This window comes from Arvicola amphibius, chromosome 4, assembly GCF_903992535.2.
Source record: "Arvicola amphibius chromosome 4, mArvAmp1.2, whole genome shotgun sequence".
NCBI lineage: Eukaryota > Metazoa > Chordata > Mammalia > Rodentia > Cricetidae > Arvicola > Arvicola amphibius.
The window spans coordinates 60,281,279-60,297,918 of NC_052050.1; the positions used below are offsets into that span (position 1 = coordinate 60,281,279).

Sequence of the window (16,640 nt, forward strand, 5' to 3'; positions counted from 1 at the left end):
TAAAAATGATGTCTTTATTCACCCTTCAAGGCATAGCATTGTTTCAGTGTGTGTATGTGGGGGGGGGATACCTAAAAATAGAAAGGGCCCCTGGCAGAGGAGGTAATCTCCCTCCTCCAGCCATGCTACCTTAATCAGGGTTCCAGGTGAGGACACAGACATTTATCATGAATATTTTGGCACGCTGCATAGGCCATGGCTGCACTCTGGGAGGGGCATGTCCTCTACCCTGCAGTGAGGCCCAGGAGCAGCCACTATGAGATAGCCTTGCACAGGCAGCACAGAGCTCAGCTCCCAAATAGGAAGGGGCTCTCCCAGAGGTAATTTGTGACCTACAGAAAAACCCACCTAGCAAGAGGAAACAAGACCTTTCTTCCCTAGGGTATAAGGCAGGCAGGCAGGCAGCAAGGAAGACCACTTCCATTTCAAGGCCCGAGGACTCAACCAGACAAACGCATGACCGGCAGGAGACCGCCATCCTTCAACAGCTAAGAAGCTACCTTCCAGGGCACCAGATGATTCCTGCCCCAGAGAGTAACAAACACGAGAGAGACTCAGTGACCAACTGTGTGTGCTTCCAGGATACCTGGGGCTGTTACCCAACCAAGAACATTAAGTGTCCTTCTTGGCAAAATATAGGTGAAGCCTAGGAAATCAAAAGCCATGTCTCATTCTTGGGAAGTTCATTGCTGGTGATGATAGACTAAGCCCAAGATCCTAAGATAACCCCAGAGGGCCAAGGGGCATCAGTGCGGCTGGCACTAAAAGCCAGGACAGGCTAGTCACATTAGGTGACATGAACCCAGACTCTCTGGACTTGGGAATCCTGGTCACCATCACCTAGGCACATGCCTACCCACAGGCTTAGGGTAATCCATCCTCCCCTCCAATCTGGCTAAAATAAAGCAAACCACACTCTGCAGTGTCCCTGGAGGGAGGTAGTTGCTGCTCTCCAGCATCAAAAGAACAAGTCAATCATGGGCCTCATCTACCTAGAGTAGGCTCTCAGGGACCTGCAGACCACTGTACAGTACATAGCCAATGTCATCAATCTCCTCTTCCCGAAAACCGTCCAAGAGGTTCACGCTGGGGTTGAAGTGACAGGGCAGGTTAGCCTGCTCCAAGCTGCCCACCAGAAACTCCAGGGCTTGCAGAAAGCGATCCCCCAAGGCCTCCTCGGTCCAGGCTACTTCCTCTTTACCCAGATGCAGAACCACCTGGGTCAGGTGGCTCCAGCCCAGTCGCACCAGAGCCGGATGGCCACGACACACACCACATAGCAGCAGCAACAACCTCCGGCGAGCGCCAGCATCCTGTTCATCCAGGGCCCGCAAACAGGCAGCCTCTACAGGATATAGATCCTGCAGCCAGAGATTGGCAGCCAGCCCCTCCAGGGGCCAAGCCAGCAGAAGGCGGCCATCAGTGCTGGCCCCAGGGACCACCATGAGCACAGCTAAAGTGAACTCCAGACACCCATGCTGCACGTCCAGCAGCAGCTCCTCAGAAGCCACGCTGGGCCGGATCAGACATCCAAGTAGGCTGCCAATGGCTGGCCAGTTGACGGAGGCTGCCAGGGCCTTCCGTAGCAGCTCCAACAAGGCACGGGAGGAAAGGTAACCCCCGACCAGGAAGCGGTCCCATGGGCTGCGCCCACGGGGATGGAATTCAAGCTGGGTCCTGCGCACAGCCCAGCATCGAGGTTCCCTGGCCACAGTGTCCATGCCAGGTACCAGGCTCCACAGTCCTGGTTCTAACTCCAGGGGTGCTAGCAGGCGCACACGCTCAGCGGCCCCTGCCTGTAGCCCATCGTAGAGAGGCCCGCCTGGCACGAGCCCACCAAATGGCAGTTCTGGGAACTTGCTCCTCAGGTAGGCCTGCAGCTCCAAAGCAATGTCTCCAGCCAGCTGTTTCACCAAAGCCACATGGGCTTCTGGGATAGTCACGCGGTTGCGCTCAAATGCCAGCAGCTTCTCCTGGAACGTCAGGCACAAGGGTGCTAGAGAGCTGGGTTGAGGCGTCGGTGTGGTTTGAGAATGAGCGGGTGTGGGCTCCACTGCAGAGGGAAGCATCCAGGACAGATCAGAAGGTCCCTTAACAAGTTAGGAAAACTACCTGGTCCCTAGCTGTATGGCCGCACTGGGCTTCCTCCTCACCTGAACGGCCACTGAGAAAGCCCTGAGCTCAGGTCCTTAGGACAGTGAGGACATGAGGACAAAGTCCCACTGGCCCAGAGTCCCAACACTTTGGCTCCTACAACTAAAACAACTTCACAGAGAATGGGGAAGACAGATCCTGATCTCTCCAGGCCTCAGTTTCCCCATCTGAGGCTCTCCACCATTATATGGTGCGAGCTTGCTATGGTCGAAAGCAGACAGATAAATCAAGGACCCCAGGGCTGTGGAGCGACTCAGTGGTGGAGTACTGGCCTGGCATCTGGGAGGCTCTGGGTTTTATACTTAGCACAACAGAGAAACAGAGACCTACGATACCTATGGACCACCTGAGGAGCACCCAACCCAAAGAGGAGCAAAACCTTGTGAAGATTGCATCTCCTGCACGGGACTCACCACGTTGGCTAGGAAGAAGTGCCGCTCACCTGGGACAGAGGGTGAGGGGGACACAAGAGGTATGGGCTGGCTGAGGGCAGCAGGGGGGGGTTGGGGCTGTTGGTGTGATGTGGCTCTCAGCAGGTTCAGTTCCTTCCAGCTGTCCCCCTTGGTGTCATCCTCATCCCGAGGGCTAGTGGCCCTGTCGATGAGCTATAGGCAAAGTGACACAGATCAGAGCATCGGGGGCTGTGGCAAAGCTGGGCGGGGGGCACACCAGGAAGCTAGAGTGAAAAAGGAGTGGGCCGTATTGTTCCAGTCCAGCCTCAAAAAGTCCCACCATTGCCAGGAGGTGGTAGCATGCCTTTAATCCCCGCATGTAAGAGGCAGAGGCAGGCGGATCTCTGTGAACTCCAGACCAGCCTGGTCTTTGGAGTGAATTCCAGAACAGCCAGGGCTACAAAGAGAAACTGTCTCGAAAAGCAAAAACAAAAGCAAAACAAAACAGCAAAAAAGTCCCGCCATCCCCCAGCCCAGCTCCCCAGTCCCACCTCCTCCTGTGGAGGAGCCTGGCCTTACCCGCTTCACAGCCAGGGTGGCAATGCCTAGCACTGCAGCCCCGCCCACACCTAGCACCAAACGAGCATTAGCCAGGAGGAAGTCCACCACACTGCCCAGGCCTTCGTCGCCACGCTGCTTCCTCCGCTTCTGTGAGAACTCTGCCATGGTCGCCTGCAAGAGAGGCAGGGGTGTGTTGCTGAGGGAGAGGACAGCCAGACCGGTAGGGCCAACCTGTATAGATGCTTAGCAATAATCAAGAGGGTGTTTCCTGGGGCCTCACAAGAAAGGGGCTGCTCAAAGGGTTCCTTAGATGGAAAGAAGGGAACTGCCAGGCCCCTACTTCAAACCCGCATGCTTCCCACCTCTGGAAGGGGGCTCATACAGGAAGGCTTCAAGCCTCTTTCCTGGCTTCACCCTCCAAGGTCTCTGACATCTGCCAAGACCTTGAGAAAAGGTCTCCCCGTCGCTACCCTTACTCTACACAGACACAAGTTGCCAAGCAAACAGAGTGAGTGTAGCTTGGGGCTCCAAACACAGCCTCCAGCCTCATCCACTTGCAAAGCCTGGGTGTTTCTGCTTCCCCATGGCTCCTAGTCATGCTTCAGTCTCCGAATCCAGCCACTCTGTGTGACAGGCTGTCAGGAGGAGCCCAAAGCCCCCAGAAAGATTTGCAATGTGGGTGACCTTTGCTTGATCCTCAGCAAATTCAGGGATCCAGTTACTGGCCCCTCCCCCAAATCTTGACAGGAAAACTTCCAAAGGCAGGGCGACCCCATCAGAGGCCAGGCTGAGGGCATGTACAAGTCAAGGATAAAGGCCCCATGGTCCAGTGGTGAGCAAAGTAACCCAAAATAGCCCACTGAATGAGAAGCTGGCCAGACCCCTTAAACTCAGAACAATGCTGGGGATGGGAAGGTGAGAGGGAGGCCTACAGGCCAGGGTTTCTGTTTTCCTCTGCACGAGAGCACCAGTAAGGACAGCTGGACGGGGTCAGGAACCTGGGAAAGGAAACAGAAATTCCCAGGGCCCCAGTCCACCAAGCCAGAAGGTCATTGCCTGCTGGGACACCAAAGGCCTCAGCCCTCCCTTCGGGGCCATGGGTGCCTTGGGACCCAGTTGCCAAGTGACAAGATGCCGGGAGTAGCTGAAGCCTGAGGCACTTTGTGACTCAGCTGGGACGGACACCTGTCTGCTCTCCCAGACTAAAAATAAGACCCTGTCCTGGGGCCTGGCAAGGTCAAAGGCCAGCCAGGGGGCCTATGGTAATCTCAGAAGCCGTTTCTCCTCCTCTATTACTGTCTACCACTGCCCTCGGAGCAGGAACCCACTCTGAGAACTGAAAGGGGCTTCCGTTCCATCACCTGTCTAAAGTGGGCCTCAGCCCAGCACGTGGAAAGGTCTTGTATTCGAACTCCGGGCAGGAGGGAATAAAATAGGTGGATAAAAATAACCAACGCAGGCCCAGGGTGGTGGTGTAGACCTTAATCACAGGACTCCGGAGGCAGAAGCAGTCAGATCTCCGTGAGTTCGAGGCAAGCCTGCTCTACCTCGTGAGTTGGAGGACAGCCTGAGCTACATAATAAAGACCCTGCTCAAAACAAACAAAAATAACAAAATAATCCGACTCTTCATAGCCTGGTTATCTGTCCTTCCTCTCGGGCCAAAACTGTCCTGGATGAATCAGGGCTGAGCAGAAACGTGTAACCACATATAAACGGCTCTTAAACTCTATTCAAGGGGAAAATCACTGAGGCCATGGAATCATGTGCTATACCCAAGTGAGGAAGGACCAACGCTAAGATCGAACTCAGGTCTTCAGTCCCTAAGTCCTCCCTCCCACCGCGGTGCGACCACAAGCCACGCCTCCACCTGCCTAGGGACGCGTGTCACGCCCAGGGCTGGGAGACCCCGGGCCTCCCCGCGTACTGCAGCGGTACCTGCGTCCCGGCCTGAACACACCGACCTGAGGACGCAGCGAGTAGGATCCTGGAGCCCCAGGACCTGCCTGGGAATGGAACGTGCAAGCCCCGGGAACCGAACGCCGAGCCCCGGGGCGGCAGGTGACCCGAAAGGCACGCTGGATAAGCAAGCCCTCGCTCCAATCCGAGAGCACAACTCGTGCGCACACGTGCTCAAAACTGCGCAGCTCAGCCAATGATCGCCAGGTACGCCCTTGATCGTCGGGGGCGGAAACCACGGACGCTCTCCAGATTTAAAGGGACAAGGTTATGTTGTCTGCACAAAATGGGGGGGGGGGTGTGAGTGTGTGCGAGGGAGTGACAGTTATTCAGGGCCTGATCTAATTTATTTACGTTTTGTAGTTGTTGCCAAAGAGCCTCCCACTGAAGCCAAGGCTAACCTCGAATTCTCGGCTGTTCCGCCGAAGCCTCCAGTCTGACCTTGTGTGTACTTGTGATGGGAGCCTCGGGGTGGAGAAAGCTGTCCGGGCCCAGGCTCCTTTGGTGAGCCAGGCAGACGGAACCGCTCTTAACCCAAAGGCCCACATTCTCTCTCTCAAGTTTGTCCCCTGCGACAGTGCCCGGTGGTCTCATTTCCTCTGGGCTTGCCTGGCATGCTGTGGCTAAAGAGCTGTGCCATCTGTCGTGCGAACTCTACCAGCCCTGTGCTCCCTGCTGTAACACCGGCGGCCAGACCCTTTGAGCTCCATAGGACAGCCATGTCTGCCTATGGGAAACCTACCGTGTGCTAGCCAGGCACTGACAGCCTGGCCGCAGAGAGACGCCGGTCTTCTAGCTCCAGAAACAAGCCACTAAAGAGCAGTGGCGGGAGTCCTGGTGCCAGGCGAGAGTAACACATGGCTTCGTGTTATTATTTTGAAGTGTTTGTGCACCGTGGTCTTTAAACTGCCACACGTTGAGAGCCCATTTGCTCCCGACAGCTCTGGGAAGCATGTTACCCAGGAGCAAAGTTGAGGCCAGGAACACAAGGCTAAGCCCCAAAGACCCGGAAGTCTCACTACCGCCGATCTGTCACCCACAAGCCGCCTGCGCCCCTGACGTAGGCACCGTGATCTCTCCGGGGTCACGGCCCGCTTTCCAGGCTACAGCCGCCCAAGCGACATTGCCTGGAGCCCATCCTCGACGCCGCAACAGGACAGCGGAGGTGGCGGACGCCTCCGGCGGGAGCCCCGGACCCTCGCAGGCCTCTCCGGTGCCCGAGCTCGCGAGAAGTCTGGGCCGGGCGAGGCCTAGAGCTCCCGGAGCCGCCCTTCCCGCAGAGGCCGCGGCCGGGAGGAGGCGCGCGGGTTAAAGGGGCGGGGCCGGCGCTGACCCAGCCCGCTGCTCCCGGCCGCCTAGCGTCGTCCCTGCCCGCCGGAGAGCTGCGCCACCATGGAGGCTACCGGGGTGCTGCCGTTCGTGCGCGGCGTGGACCTCAGCGGCAACGACTTCAAGGTTTGCGGGGGGCGGGAGGGTAGTAGGAGAGTGACCCCGAGGCCGTCCCTCTGGGCCGCTCCCTCTGCGCTTCCGGGACCGGCGGGCGGGGCGGGCGGGCCTCGGCGAGTTTTCCCGGGCCTGCCCCGCCCGCGGCGGAAGACCGGAGCCGGGGCTCGGGGGACCGGGGTGGCGCCGGAGAGGATGCCGGCGGGTCTCGCGCCCGAGCCCGTGACACCGAGGGCACACGCCCTAGCCGGCTACCGCCCTACCCTGTGTTCTCCGGCCAGTCGCTTCTCCTCTGGCAGCCCCCCCCCTCCCCGGGGGTTCTCACCTGCCCCTTTGGACCAGCCTGTTTGGAGGCGTGGAATGTAAAGGGATCTGTTAGTACGTAGGTGTCTGACTGTCTGACAGGTGTGCGAGGTCCTCCGCGGTGTGCTCTGCGCAGCTGTGCCAGGGCACTGGTCACCTGCAACCCAAGTTCTTGATAGTCAAGAAAGAGGCAGACTATGGGCGTGGTGGCACACGCTTATAGTCCCAACACTTGGGAGGCAGAGGCAAGTGGCTCTGAGTTGAGGCCAGCCTGGTCTACAAAAAGAGTTCCAGGACAACAATAGCTACACGGAGAAACCCTGCTTTGAAAATAAATAATAATAATGATAATAATAATAATAATAAATGAGGCAGACTGATTGTGGGCCCAGGGGAAAGGAAAGCTAGACTGGAGGGGCAGCTCAGAGGCCTGGCATCCGGTTAAATGTCAGATTGGGAGGCTAAGGGGGAGGAGGTGGGCTCCTGCTGAGTTCGCCTGCACACGGACGAACATTTGACTCTGCACACCGTTGTCACTGCTTTGCCCTGTCCACATCCCCACCATCTTCACCTGGGGTCTCCGTGTGTCCTCTCTGGGCTGGGAATGTCTGAGTCACCTTGGGGAATGTGGCTGGAGGAGGAGACAGTAACAGAAGGCAATTAAGCTTCATGCTGCTTAGATGCAAAATGACCAGGGTTAGCCACTGGGCGGTGGTGGCGCACGCCTTCAATTCCAGCACTCAGGAGGCAGAAGCAGGCGGATCTCTGGCTTCGAGGACAGCCAGGGCTACACAGAGAAACCTTGTCTCAAAAAAAAAAACCAAAAGATAGCTCAGCAGCTAAGAGCACTGGCTCCTCTTCCAGAGGTCCTGAGTTCAAATTCCCACAACCACATGGTGGCTCACGCCCATCTGTAACGAGGTCTTGTGCCCTCTTCTGGCCTGCAGGCATAAACTGTGATAAATCTTAAAGAAAAGAAAAAAAAAATGGCCAAGGGGAGGGGGGTGGAGGTGAATGAAGTGGGCATTCCATATAAGGAATGAATGAAGAGATTGTACCAGGAATGGTGGGGAGCTGGGCTCTTAGTGCAGTCTGGGTCGTATCAGGGGGAATCCTACCCAGATAGCCCCAAACTGTGTGGAAGTGAGTGCCACTACCCAGAGTGGACTGCTGGGTACTCCTCGAAACACACCAGGCTATTCTGGCCTGCTTGGGACACAGACTCCACCAGCAGGAGTGACATTCCTCCAGTCTTGTGAGTAAGAAACAGTTCTGGCCTCTAGACTCTATGGGGACCACAGCAGGTGTTGGGAACAGGTCATCCCTCTCCCCTCTCCCTCACTGTCCTCTCCATGCCTGCTCCCACCAGGGTGGCTACTTCCCTGAGAATGTTAAGGCCATGACCAGCCTGCGATGGCTAAAGCTGAACCGCACAGGCCTCTGCTACCTGCCTGAAGAACTAGCGGCTCTGCAGAAGCTGGTAAGGATAGTGGGCAGCAGGGAGGGTCCCTGTCACTGCAGCTGGGCCCGGTGGGCAGACCCTGCCAAAGGATTAGTCACATGGAGAGAGCACAGAAAGATCTGGAGTGGGAGTGGACACCCGGCCTGGGAGGTACACAGGGAAACTGAGGGTGTGTAAAGGAGAGGGCCCTATTGGCGTGGGGCAGAGTTACAGGGACAGAGGAGCTGCACATCCTAGGTACCCACCTGAGCCTCTGGCTCTTGTCTCGTCCAGGAGCACCTGTCTGTGAGCCACAACAACCTGACTACGCTGCACGGGGAGCTATCCAGCCTGCCTTCACTTCGGGTGAGTGGACTTCGGCCAGGCTGTGGGCAGGTGGAGCACGGTACCGGTCCGCGTTTGTCTGTCAGGTGCCATACAGCCAGGTGACTTCTCAAACAGCAGTGTAGCGGGGATGACCGCCTGTAAATCAGACCCCTGCCAGCTTTCCAGGCTTCAGCCAGTGCTGTCCTTGCGGGGCCAGAACCTCTAGATGTAGGGAACCGGGCTCTGGACCTGGCTTCCTGACTGTAAACCAGGGCTTTGCCCACTCCTAGCTGTCTCAGTTACTTTCCTGTTACAGTGAAAAGACGTAGGGCTGGGGCAGCTTAGAAAAGAAAGCGCTTTATTCGTGAGCTCATGGTTCCAGGAGCGCGGCAGGCAGGCATGGTGCTGAGCAATACCTGAAAGCTCATGTTGAGACAACAACCGCAAAGCAGAGAAAGCTAACTGGAATGGTGTGGGCTTTTGAAACCCCAAAGCCTGCCCCAGTGACATGCCCCCTCCAACAGGGCTACACCTCCTAACCCTTCCCACAGAGTCCACCAACTGGGGACCAAACATTCTGTATATGAGCCTATGGGGGCCTTCCTCGTTCACACTTCCACATTGGCTAAAGAGCTTTTGGCAAGTCATCCTTTTCCTCCAGCAGGTAGGGTGTATGTAGGGAGACAGCAGATGTGGCTCTTGCTGCATTAGACACCAGACTCAGGTGAAGCAGCACTGTTCCCTAGCCCCAGTCTTCGCTCAAATTTCTACACCTCGGTGAAGAGACGTTTCAGGGGTACACAGTGATGACGTGTCTTATCTAGTATCACCATTGCGTAGCTGGGGAGTTAGCTGGCTTGCCTCAGTCTGTCAAGGCCATGACTAGTCTGCTATGTCTGCATTCAGCTGCACGTGGTGCACATACATGCATGCAGGCATCCATACATACATATAAAAGGAAAAAAGAACACATATTCTCCTGAGCCAGTGACACAGAAACTATAATGCCAGCTATGAGAGGCCAAAGTAGATAAACAGAAAGTTCAAGGCTCTGCTGGGCTACAGAGTGAGCTCAGGCTCCACTGGACAAGCTAGGGAAACTGACTCAAAATAAAAAGTAAAAAGTGGAGATGAAGGTGGTGGCGCACACCTTTAATCCCAGCACTCAGGAGGCAGAGGCAGGCGGATCTCTGAGTCTGAAGCCAGCCTGGTCTACAGAGCTAGTTCCAGGACAGTAAGAGTTACATAGTAAGACCCTGTCTCTGGAAAAAAGAAAAAAAGTAGGTGGGACAGTTCAGTGACAGTGTGCGTGCTTGTCACCTGCCAAGCCCTGAGCTTCCATCCCAGTACCACAGCTCTGGGGGCTCCTGTTGGGCTCTGGGACACATTAGGTTTTAAAGTTTAAATAGGCATTCACAGGAAGGTAGGATGAGCCCCTCGGATGGACTGTGTGAGCAAAGGTCAGAGATGGGAGAGTCCTCAGATGTGACCTCCAATTTCTGAAGACCTCTCCACCTGGCCTGCGTTTCTCCCTGAGGGCAGAAAGTAATGATCATAAATTCTTTCCTTATACCCTTAGGCCATTGTTGCTCGGGCCAACAGCCTGAAGAACTCTGGAGTCCCTGATGATATCTTCAAGCTGGATGATCTCTCAGTTTTGGTTGGTTGTTCCCTTCCCGTCTGGCCCCTAGGATGCCCAGGCATTTGGTCCTCACTCTGATAGCAGTGCCTGGGGCCATCATCATCCCTTAAATAGCCAGTGCTGGGCCAGCACTCACAGCATCAGTTCCCTAACCCTGCCCCCTTCCTCTCAGGATCTCTGTTTCCTGTTCTGAATGCTTATCACTCCCTGTTCAGTGTTCTGCTAGATTCCTGAGTAGGGCAGAGGCATGAGATGGGGCCACCCTGGCCTGACCTTGCCCCTGCTCCCTAGGACTTGAGCCATAACCAGTTGACAGAATGCCCACGGGAGCTGGAGAATGCCAAGAACATGCTGGTGCTCAACCTGAGCCATAACAGGTGCTGGGGAGACCCTGGGCGCAGCAGGTGGGCAGCACAAGGCAGGTGGGATGAAGCGCTGACTTCAACCTTTCCCCTCTGCTCCGCAGCATCGACTCCATCCCCAACCAGCTCTTCATCAATCTTACGGACTTGCTGTACTTGGACCTCAGTGAGAACCGCCTAGAGAGCCTTCCACCTCAGATGCGCCGCCTCGTGCACCTTCAGACCCTGGTGCTGAGTGGAAACCCACTGCTACACGCACAGCTCCGGTAGGTGCCTTTGCTTTCCCTTGCATCCCAGGGGTCCTGGCTCTTCCCACCCTAAGCCTCAGGCCTCAGCTCCGGCTTGTGCTTGCTGAACATCATGCCCCACTCTGGTCTTGCCCGCCTGTCCACCCCATCCCCAGCTACACCCCTTGAATGGACTTGCCTTAGGGTGACCAGTCCTCTCCTCACAGGCAGCTCCCAGCCATGACGGCCCTACAGACCCTGCACCTGCGGAACACTCAGCGCACCCAGAGCAACCTCCCCACCAGCCTGGAGGGCCTGAGCAACCTTTCAGGTCTGGACTGTCTGGGGTGCCCCTAAGTTTCCATTCCTTTGAGCTTGTCTACTTCCTTGGAAATGAAGGGGCCGAGTTCTGCCTCTGCAGTCACATCTCACAGATACATTAGGTTACTATTTAAAAGCTTTTTAGATAGGACCTTGCTGTGTGATTGGCTGCCTGGCCTGGTTAGTACTCACTGTGTAGACAGGTTGTCCTTGAATCATAGCAGTTCCCCTTTCCTGGCTTTCCATGTGCTGGGATTATAGTTTTGCACACTGTGATCAATTTACACTGGGTTTCAGCCCCTAGACCACAACCTGCTCTGAGGTTCTCAGATAACGCACCTTTAGTCACAGAGGTTTGCCCAAGGCCACACAACCTGGTGGTAAAATAAATAATAGGGATTCACAATAAGGCTTGCTTCTTCTGGTGGCTGTTGTGTGGGTCCTAACTGATGTGCCCTCCAATGCCCCAGAACTGGTCCTAACTGATGTGCCCTCAAGTGCCCCAGATGTGGTCCTAACTGATGTGCCCTCCAGTGCCCCAGATGTGGTCCTAACTGATGTGCCCTCCAGTGCCCCAGATGTGGTCCTAACTGATGTGCCCTCCAGTGCCCCAGATGTGGTCCTAACTGATGTGCCCTCCAATGCCCCAGATGTGGTCCTAACTGATATCCCCTCCAATGCCCCAGATGTGGTCCTAACTGATATCCCCTCCAATGCCCAGATGTGGACCTCTCATGCAATGACTTGACAAGGGTGCCGGAGTGCCTGTATACCCTCCCTAACCTGCGCCGCCTCAACCTCAGTAGCAACCAGATTACAGAGCTGTCCCTGTGCATCGACCAGTGGGTGCACCTGGAGACCTTGAATCTGTCCCGCAACCAGCTCACCTCCCTGCCTGTGAGCCTGTGCCTGGGACATAGGGTGGGCTGGGCAGGAGTGCTGGGCTCTACCCTAACTGATGCTCTGCCCCTCCAGTCAGCCATTTGCAAGCTGACCAAGCTGAAGAAGCTGTACCTGAACTCCAACAAGCTGGACTTTGATGGACTACCTTCTGGCATTGGCAAACTCAGCAGCCTGCAGGAATTCATGGCTGCTAACAACAACCTGGAGCTGATTCCTGAGAGCCTCTGCAGGTACTGGGCAGGCTGGGCCAGGGTGGGAGCTCAAGATGGAGCCGATGCTGCAGCTTGGTGATCTGCCAGCATCCTGCTAATGACTTCAGGGATGAAGCCCCATCCCATCCAACACCCAGCTTGGGTTTCCTAGAGTCTAATGTTAGGGTTGAGATCAGAAGGGGTCCAGCACCGTGTAAGTTTGTGGCTTCTGTCCTCTTCTGAAAGTCACTGACCCTCGGATGGATCATGTGGATCCCTTGCTCTGAGACAGGAACTGGGAAGACCCTAATTCAACACCATATCCCCTAAGGCTCTGGTTGGTCCTGTCTTTACAGGTGCCCTAAGCTAAAGAAACTCGTCCTGAACAAGAACCGCCTGGTGACCCTCCCAGAGGCCATCCACTTCCTGACAGAGATTGAGGTCAGGCAGTGGGGACAGGGTATCAAGAGAGATGGAGCAGCGGGTGTGCCTATGTCTTGGAGTGAGACGTAGTAGTAGCCTTGTAGGGGCAGTGCCCGGGTACCACGGGGAAAGCACCCTCTCTCAGCACACTGTAGTGTCATTGAAGCCCCACAGCAGCTGTAGGCTGCCCAGGGTAAGGATTTAGTTCTTGGTTGCAGCTGTGGACCATAGTTGGAGACCAGTGTGAGTGTCTTGAAGATGACACCCAACCCAGCACCGTCTCTGCTCACCTAACAGGTCCTGGATGTGCGAGAAAACCCCAGTCTGGTCATGCCACCTAAGCCTGCTGACCGAACTGCTGAGTGGTACAACATTGACTTCTCACTACAGAACCAGCTGAGGCTGGCCGGCGCCTCCCCTGCCACAGTGGCTGCAGCTGCAGCTGGTGAGTAGAATGAGGTCTAGCCTGAGAGCAAGGGCACTTCTCTGGACTTGTGCTTATCCATTTGCAAGGGCTCATATGTTTGCACCTCCCATAAGTAGGGAGCGGGTCCAAGGACCCCTTGGCTCGCAAGATGCGGCTACGGAGGCGCAAGGACTCAGCCCAGGATGACCAGGCCAAGCAAGTTCTAAAGGGCATGTCAGATGTCGCCCAGGAGAAAAACAAAAAACAAGAGGTAAGTCAGCAAGAGGAACCCTGAGCAGAGAGAGTGGCGATGGCAAGCAAAGGTCCAGTCTTAGTGTCTCAGTAGTCAAGTACTGCTCCTGTGTCCCCAGGAAAGCATAGACGTCCGGGCACCCGGGGGGAAGGTGAGGCGCTGGGACCAAGGCCTGGAGAAGCCACGCCTTGACTACTCAGAGTTCTTCACGGAGGATGTGGGCCAGCTGCCTGGTTTGACCATCTGGCAAATTGAAAATTTTGTGCCTGTGCTGGTGGAGGAAGCCTTCCATGGCAAGTTCTACGAGGCTGACTGCTACATTGTGCTCAAGGTGGGCTGGCTCCTGGGGCCCCTAGTGTTCTGCATGGGCGGCTCAGTGAGGCCAGGGGCAGGTCGGCAGGCTGCGTGTGGTAGTCAGTCAGTGGTCAGCATGCATGTAGCCTGGAAAGCCACATACATTTCCTGGGGCTGGGAAACCATGAATAGTCCATGAAGGCCCTCGTGGCTGATGCCTTGGTCTCCTCAGACCTTCCTGGATGACAGCGGCTCCCTAAACTGGGAGATCTACTACTGGATTGGTGGGGAGGCCACACTGGACAAGAAAGCCTGTTCTGCCATTCATGCAGTCAACCTGCGCAACTACCTGGGTGCTGAGTGCCGTACGGTTCGAGAGGAGATGGGCGACGAAAGCGAGGAGTTCCTGCAGGTGCAGCCAGCAGACTGGGAACTTGGGCGGGCATTATGTACAGAGGTGGGGCAGGGAGCTGAGAGTCAGCAAGGTGAAGTCTGAGGAGGCCTCATGGTCAGAGCCTGAAATCCATTGTTGAGGGAGAGGGGTTGGCAGGTCAGCATAGGAACCGGTACAGGATAAAGAGAGTTGCTGAGAGATGGGGCCAGCACCTCTAACTGCTGGGGCTAAGGGCAGGGCCAAGCTTAAGAAAAAATGCAAAGCCAGTTGACAAACTGGCCTTCCCCCTACTGCCATGTGGGTTACCTTTAGAGATGGCATGCAGCTGGAGAGTTTACCCCAGGCTACCCAGGTTTGCAAGCTTCCATAAATCCCTCTCAGACTGTGTCCCATCTGCCCTGGGCGCCAGTGCATGTGCCCCAGGCTGCTCAGAGTCACTGTGGGTTTGTACCCACTCGAGCTGTGTAAACTCTACCAAGTCTGACAGAGGCAGTTGATGGGGGCAAGGAACAATTCAGTGATGAAGAACCATACTTGCACAATAGGTGTTTGAGAACGACATCTCCTACATTGAAGGTGGCACAGCCAGTGGCTTCTATACTGTGGAAGATACACACTATGTCACCAGGTAAGCACGTAGGGATGGGTGGAGGCAAGGGTGATAAGGTCAGGTTGCCCTTGGTGTCCAATTCAAATCTTTCTTGTCCTGCCCCCAGGATGTACCGTGTATATGGGAAGAAGAACATCAAGTTGGAGCCTGTGCCCCTCAAGGGGGCTTCACTGGACCCCAGGTGAGCACCCTGATAAGAGAGGAAGTAGCAGTGCTTGCCCTTAGTTGCCTTCTCACCTATGAGGAAGCAATTGTAACTGTCTCCTCAGAGCTTGGAAGAAAAACCTGAGGTCTACCCAGAAAGGGCCAGAGCCCCACCTTTTGGGTCAGGGACAGGGAGTTACATTACAGCTTTTATGTTCTATCCAGATTTGTGTTCCTCCTGGACCAAGGACTGGATATCTATGTGTGGCGGGGGACCCAGGCCACACTGAGCAATACCACCAAGGCCAGGTAGGTGGGTCTTTTGGAATGTTCTGGGCAAAGGAAGGTGTTCCTAGAACAACATGGCCTTCTGAGAACTTTCCGTCTGTCCTCAGGCTCTTTGCAGAGAAAATTAACAAGAATGAGCGGAAAGGGAAGGCAGAAATCACACTCCTGGTGCAGGGCCAAGAGCCCCCAGAGTTCTGGGAGGTGCTGGGTGGGGAGCCCTCTGAGATCAAGAAACATGTGCCGGATGACTTTTGGCCACCCCAGCCCAAGCTATACAAGGTAAGTCATAGTGCTAGGGCACAGAGTAAGCCTGACTTCAGTCAGCTGGATGTGCTGTGGGCTTTGGGAGGAGAGGGCATTCTTCCAGACAAGGAGCTCAGTCTAGAAGCCAGTTTGAGGATGGAGCTGGCATGCTCTTCTCAAAGGTGCCAGAGCTCCTGGATACTGGAGCTGAGAAGGTGGCCTTAGTTTTGTGAGTGGCAGGAGACTATGGTTCTTATGAGCAGGAAAGAGACAAGATAAGAAATCAGAAACAACAGTAAGGACCTAGATTGCACAAAGCAAGGAAAACATGTATTTAAAAGCCCTTCCAGCTGGGCAGTGGTGGCACACACCTTTAATCCCAGCACTTGGGAGGCAGAGGCAGGCAGATCTCTGTGAGTTCAAGGCCAACCTGGTCTACAAGAACTAGTTCCAGGACAGCTAGGACTGTTACACAGAGAAACCCTATCTCGAAAAAAAAAGAAAGAAAGAAAGAAAGAGAAAAGGAAAAAAGAAAAAAAGGAAGAAAAGGGGGGTGGGGAAAGCACTTGTTCTTCCAAAGGACCTGGATCCAAGTGCTAGGACCCACATGGCAGCTCTTGGTTACAGGAGATCCCAACACCGCCTCTGGCTTCCCTCCATAAGCACCAAGGATATAAGTGATGCACACACACACACAGGCAAAATATGCCTACTTAAAAATAGTAAAAAAGTTGAATGTCCTTCCCCTGGCTTGGAGTGGGACTCTGTGGTAGAGCACTTGTCTGGTGTGGACAAGACCCTGGTACTGCTCCCTGCACTAGAAAAAAGCCCAGCAAACACTAGGCCCTTCTACTGGTAGGAGCTCTTCAGTTTGAAGGGAAACAGGTCCAAATAGCAAGCTGGGGAGCCTGACCCCAGGTCAGGGCAGCTGTGGTGAGGTCTGCCATCCTCTTCTCTTCCTCCTGCCAGGTGGGGCTGGGCCTGGGCTACTTGGAACTTCCTCAGATCAACTACAAGCTCTCAGTGGAGCATAAAAAACGGCCCAAGGTGGAACTGATGCCAGGAATGAGACTGGTGAGGTGGCAGGAGGTGGCACGGGTCCTATCTAACTATGTCGGCCAGGTGTTGACCTCCAGCCTCTCGTCCCACAGCTGCAGAGCCTGCTGGACACACGGTGCGTGTACATCCTGGACTGCTGGTCTGATGTATTCATCTGGCTCGGCCGCAAGTCCCCACGACTAGTGCGTGCCGCTGCACTCAAACTGGGCCAGGAGCTGTGTGGGATGCTGCACCGGCCGCGCCATGCAGTGGTCAGCCGCAGCCTGGAGGGCACCGAGGCTCAGGTATGTCCCAACACCCA

General features: G+C 55.4%; 2 protein-coding genes across 6 annotated transcripts in view; one reads left to right on the forward strand and one right to left on the reverse strand.

Annotated features, from left to right (window-relative positions):
* On the reverse strand, positions 1-6,512 carry Mief2 (mitochondrial elongation factor 2). 4 transcript variants are annotated; one of them, XM_038324951.1, is made up of 4 exons: positions 5,808-6,512; positions 3,126-3,278; positions 2,597-2,759; positions 1-2,053 (listed from the first exon to the last, which is right to left on the reverse strand). In XM_038324951.1, exons 2-4 carry the CDS (start codon positions 3,270-3,272, stop codon positions 993-995), a joined length of 1,371 nt encoding a protein of 456 aa, XP_038180879.1. In that variant the 5' UTR covers positions 3,273-3,278; positions 5,808-6,512; the 3' UTR covers positions 1-992. The 4 variants fall into 4 exon arrangements, with proteins under 4 accessions (XP_038180879.1, XP_038180882.1, XP_038180881.1 ...); XM_038324954.1 differs by lacking the exon at positions 5,808-6,512 and adding an exon at positions 4,981-5,735; XM_038324953.1 differs by lacking the exon at positions 5,808-6,512 and adding an exon at positions 5,045-5,734.
* The window catches only part of Flii (FLII actin remodeling protein), a 14,000-nt gene continuing 2,745 nt past the window's right edge, over positions 5,386-16,640 (forward strand). Inside the window, exons 1-20 of one of the 2 annotated variants that reach the window (XM_038324948.1) lie at positions 5,386-6,520; positions 8,181-8,291; positions 8,547-8,618; positions 10,159-10,239; positions 10,513-10,598; positions 10,688-10,849; positions 11,038-11,141; positions 11,853-12,028; positions 12,107-12,264; positions 12,582-12,666; positions 12,946-13,093; positions 13,189-13,325; positions 13,426-13,638; positions 13,834-14,013; positions 14,541-14,623; positions 14,712-14,786; positions 14,975-15,058; positions 15,145-15,316; positions 16,250-16,354; positions 16,432-16,623. In XM_038324948.1, coding sequence (XP_038180876.1) covers positions 6,458-6,520; positions 8,181-8,291; positions 8,547-8,618; positions 10,159-10,239; positions 10,513-10,598; positions 10,688-10,849; positions 11,038-11,141; positions 11,853-12,028; positions 12,107-12,264; positions 12,582-12,666; positions 12,946-13,093; positions 13,189-13,325; positions 13,426-13,638; positions 13,834-14,013; positions 14,541-14,623; positions 14,712-14,786; positions 14,975-15,058; positions 15,145-15,316; positions 16,250-16,354; positions 16,432-16,623 — 2,487 coding nt within the window. In that variant the 5' untranslated portion in view covers positions 5,386-6,457. The remainder of the gene's footprint in view (positions 6,521-8,180; positions 8,292-8,546; positions 8,619-10,158; positions 10,240-10,512; positions 10,599-10,687; positions 10,850-11,037; positions 11,142-11,852; positions 12,029-12,106; positions 12,265-12,581; positions 12,667-12,945; positions 13,094-13,188; positions 13,326-13,425; positions 13,639-13,833; positions 14,014-14,540; positions 14,624-14,711; positions 14,787-14,974; positions 15,059-15,144; positions 15,317-16,249; positions 16,355-16,431; positions 16,624-16,640) is intronic. The other variant, XM_038324949.1, reaches the window with a different exon arrangement.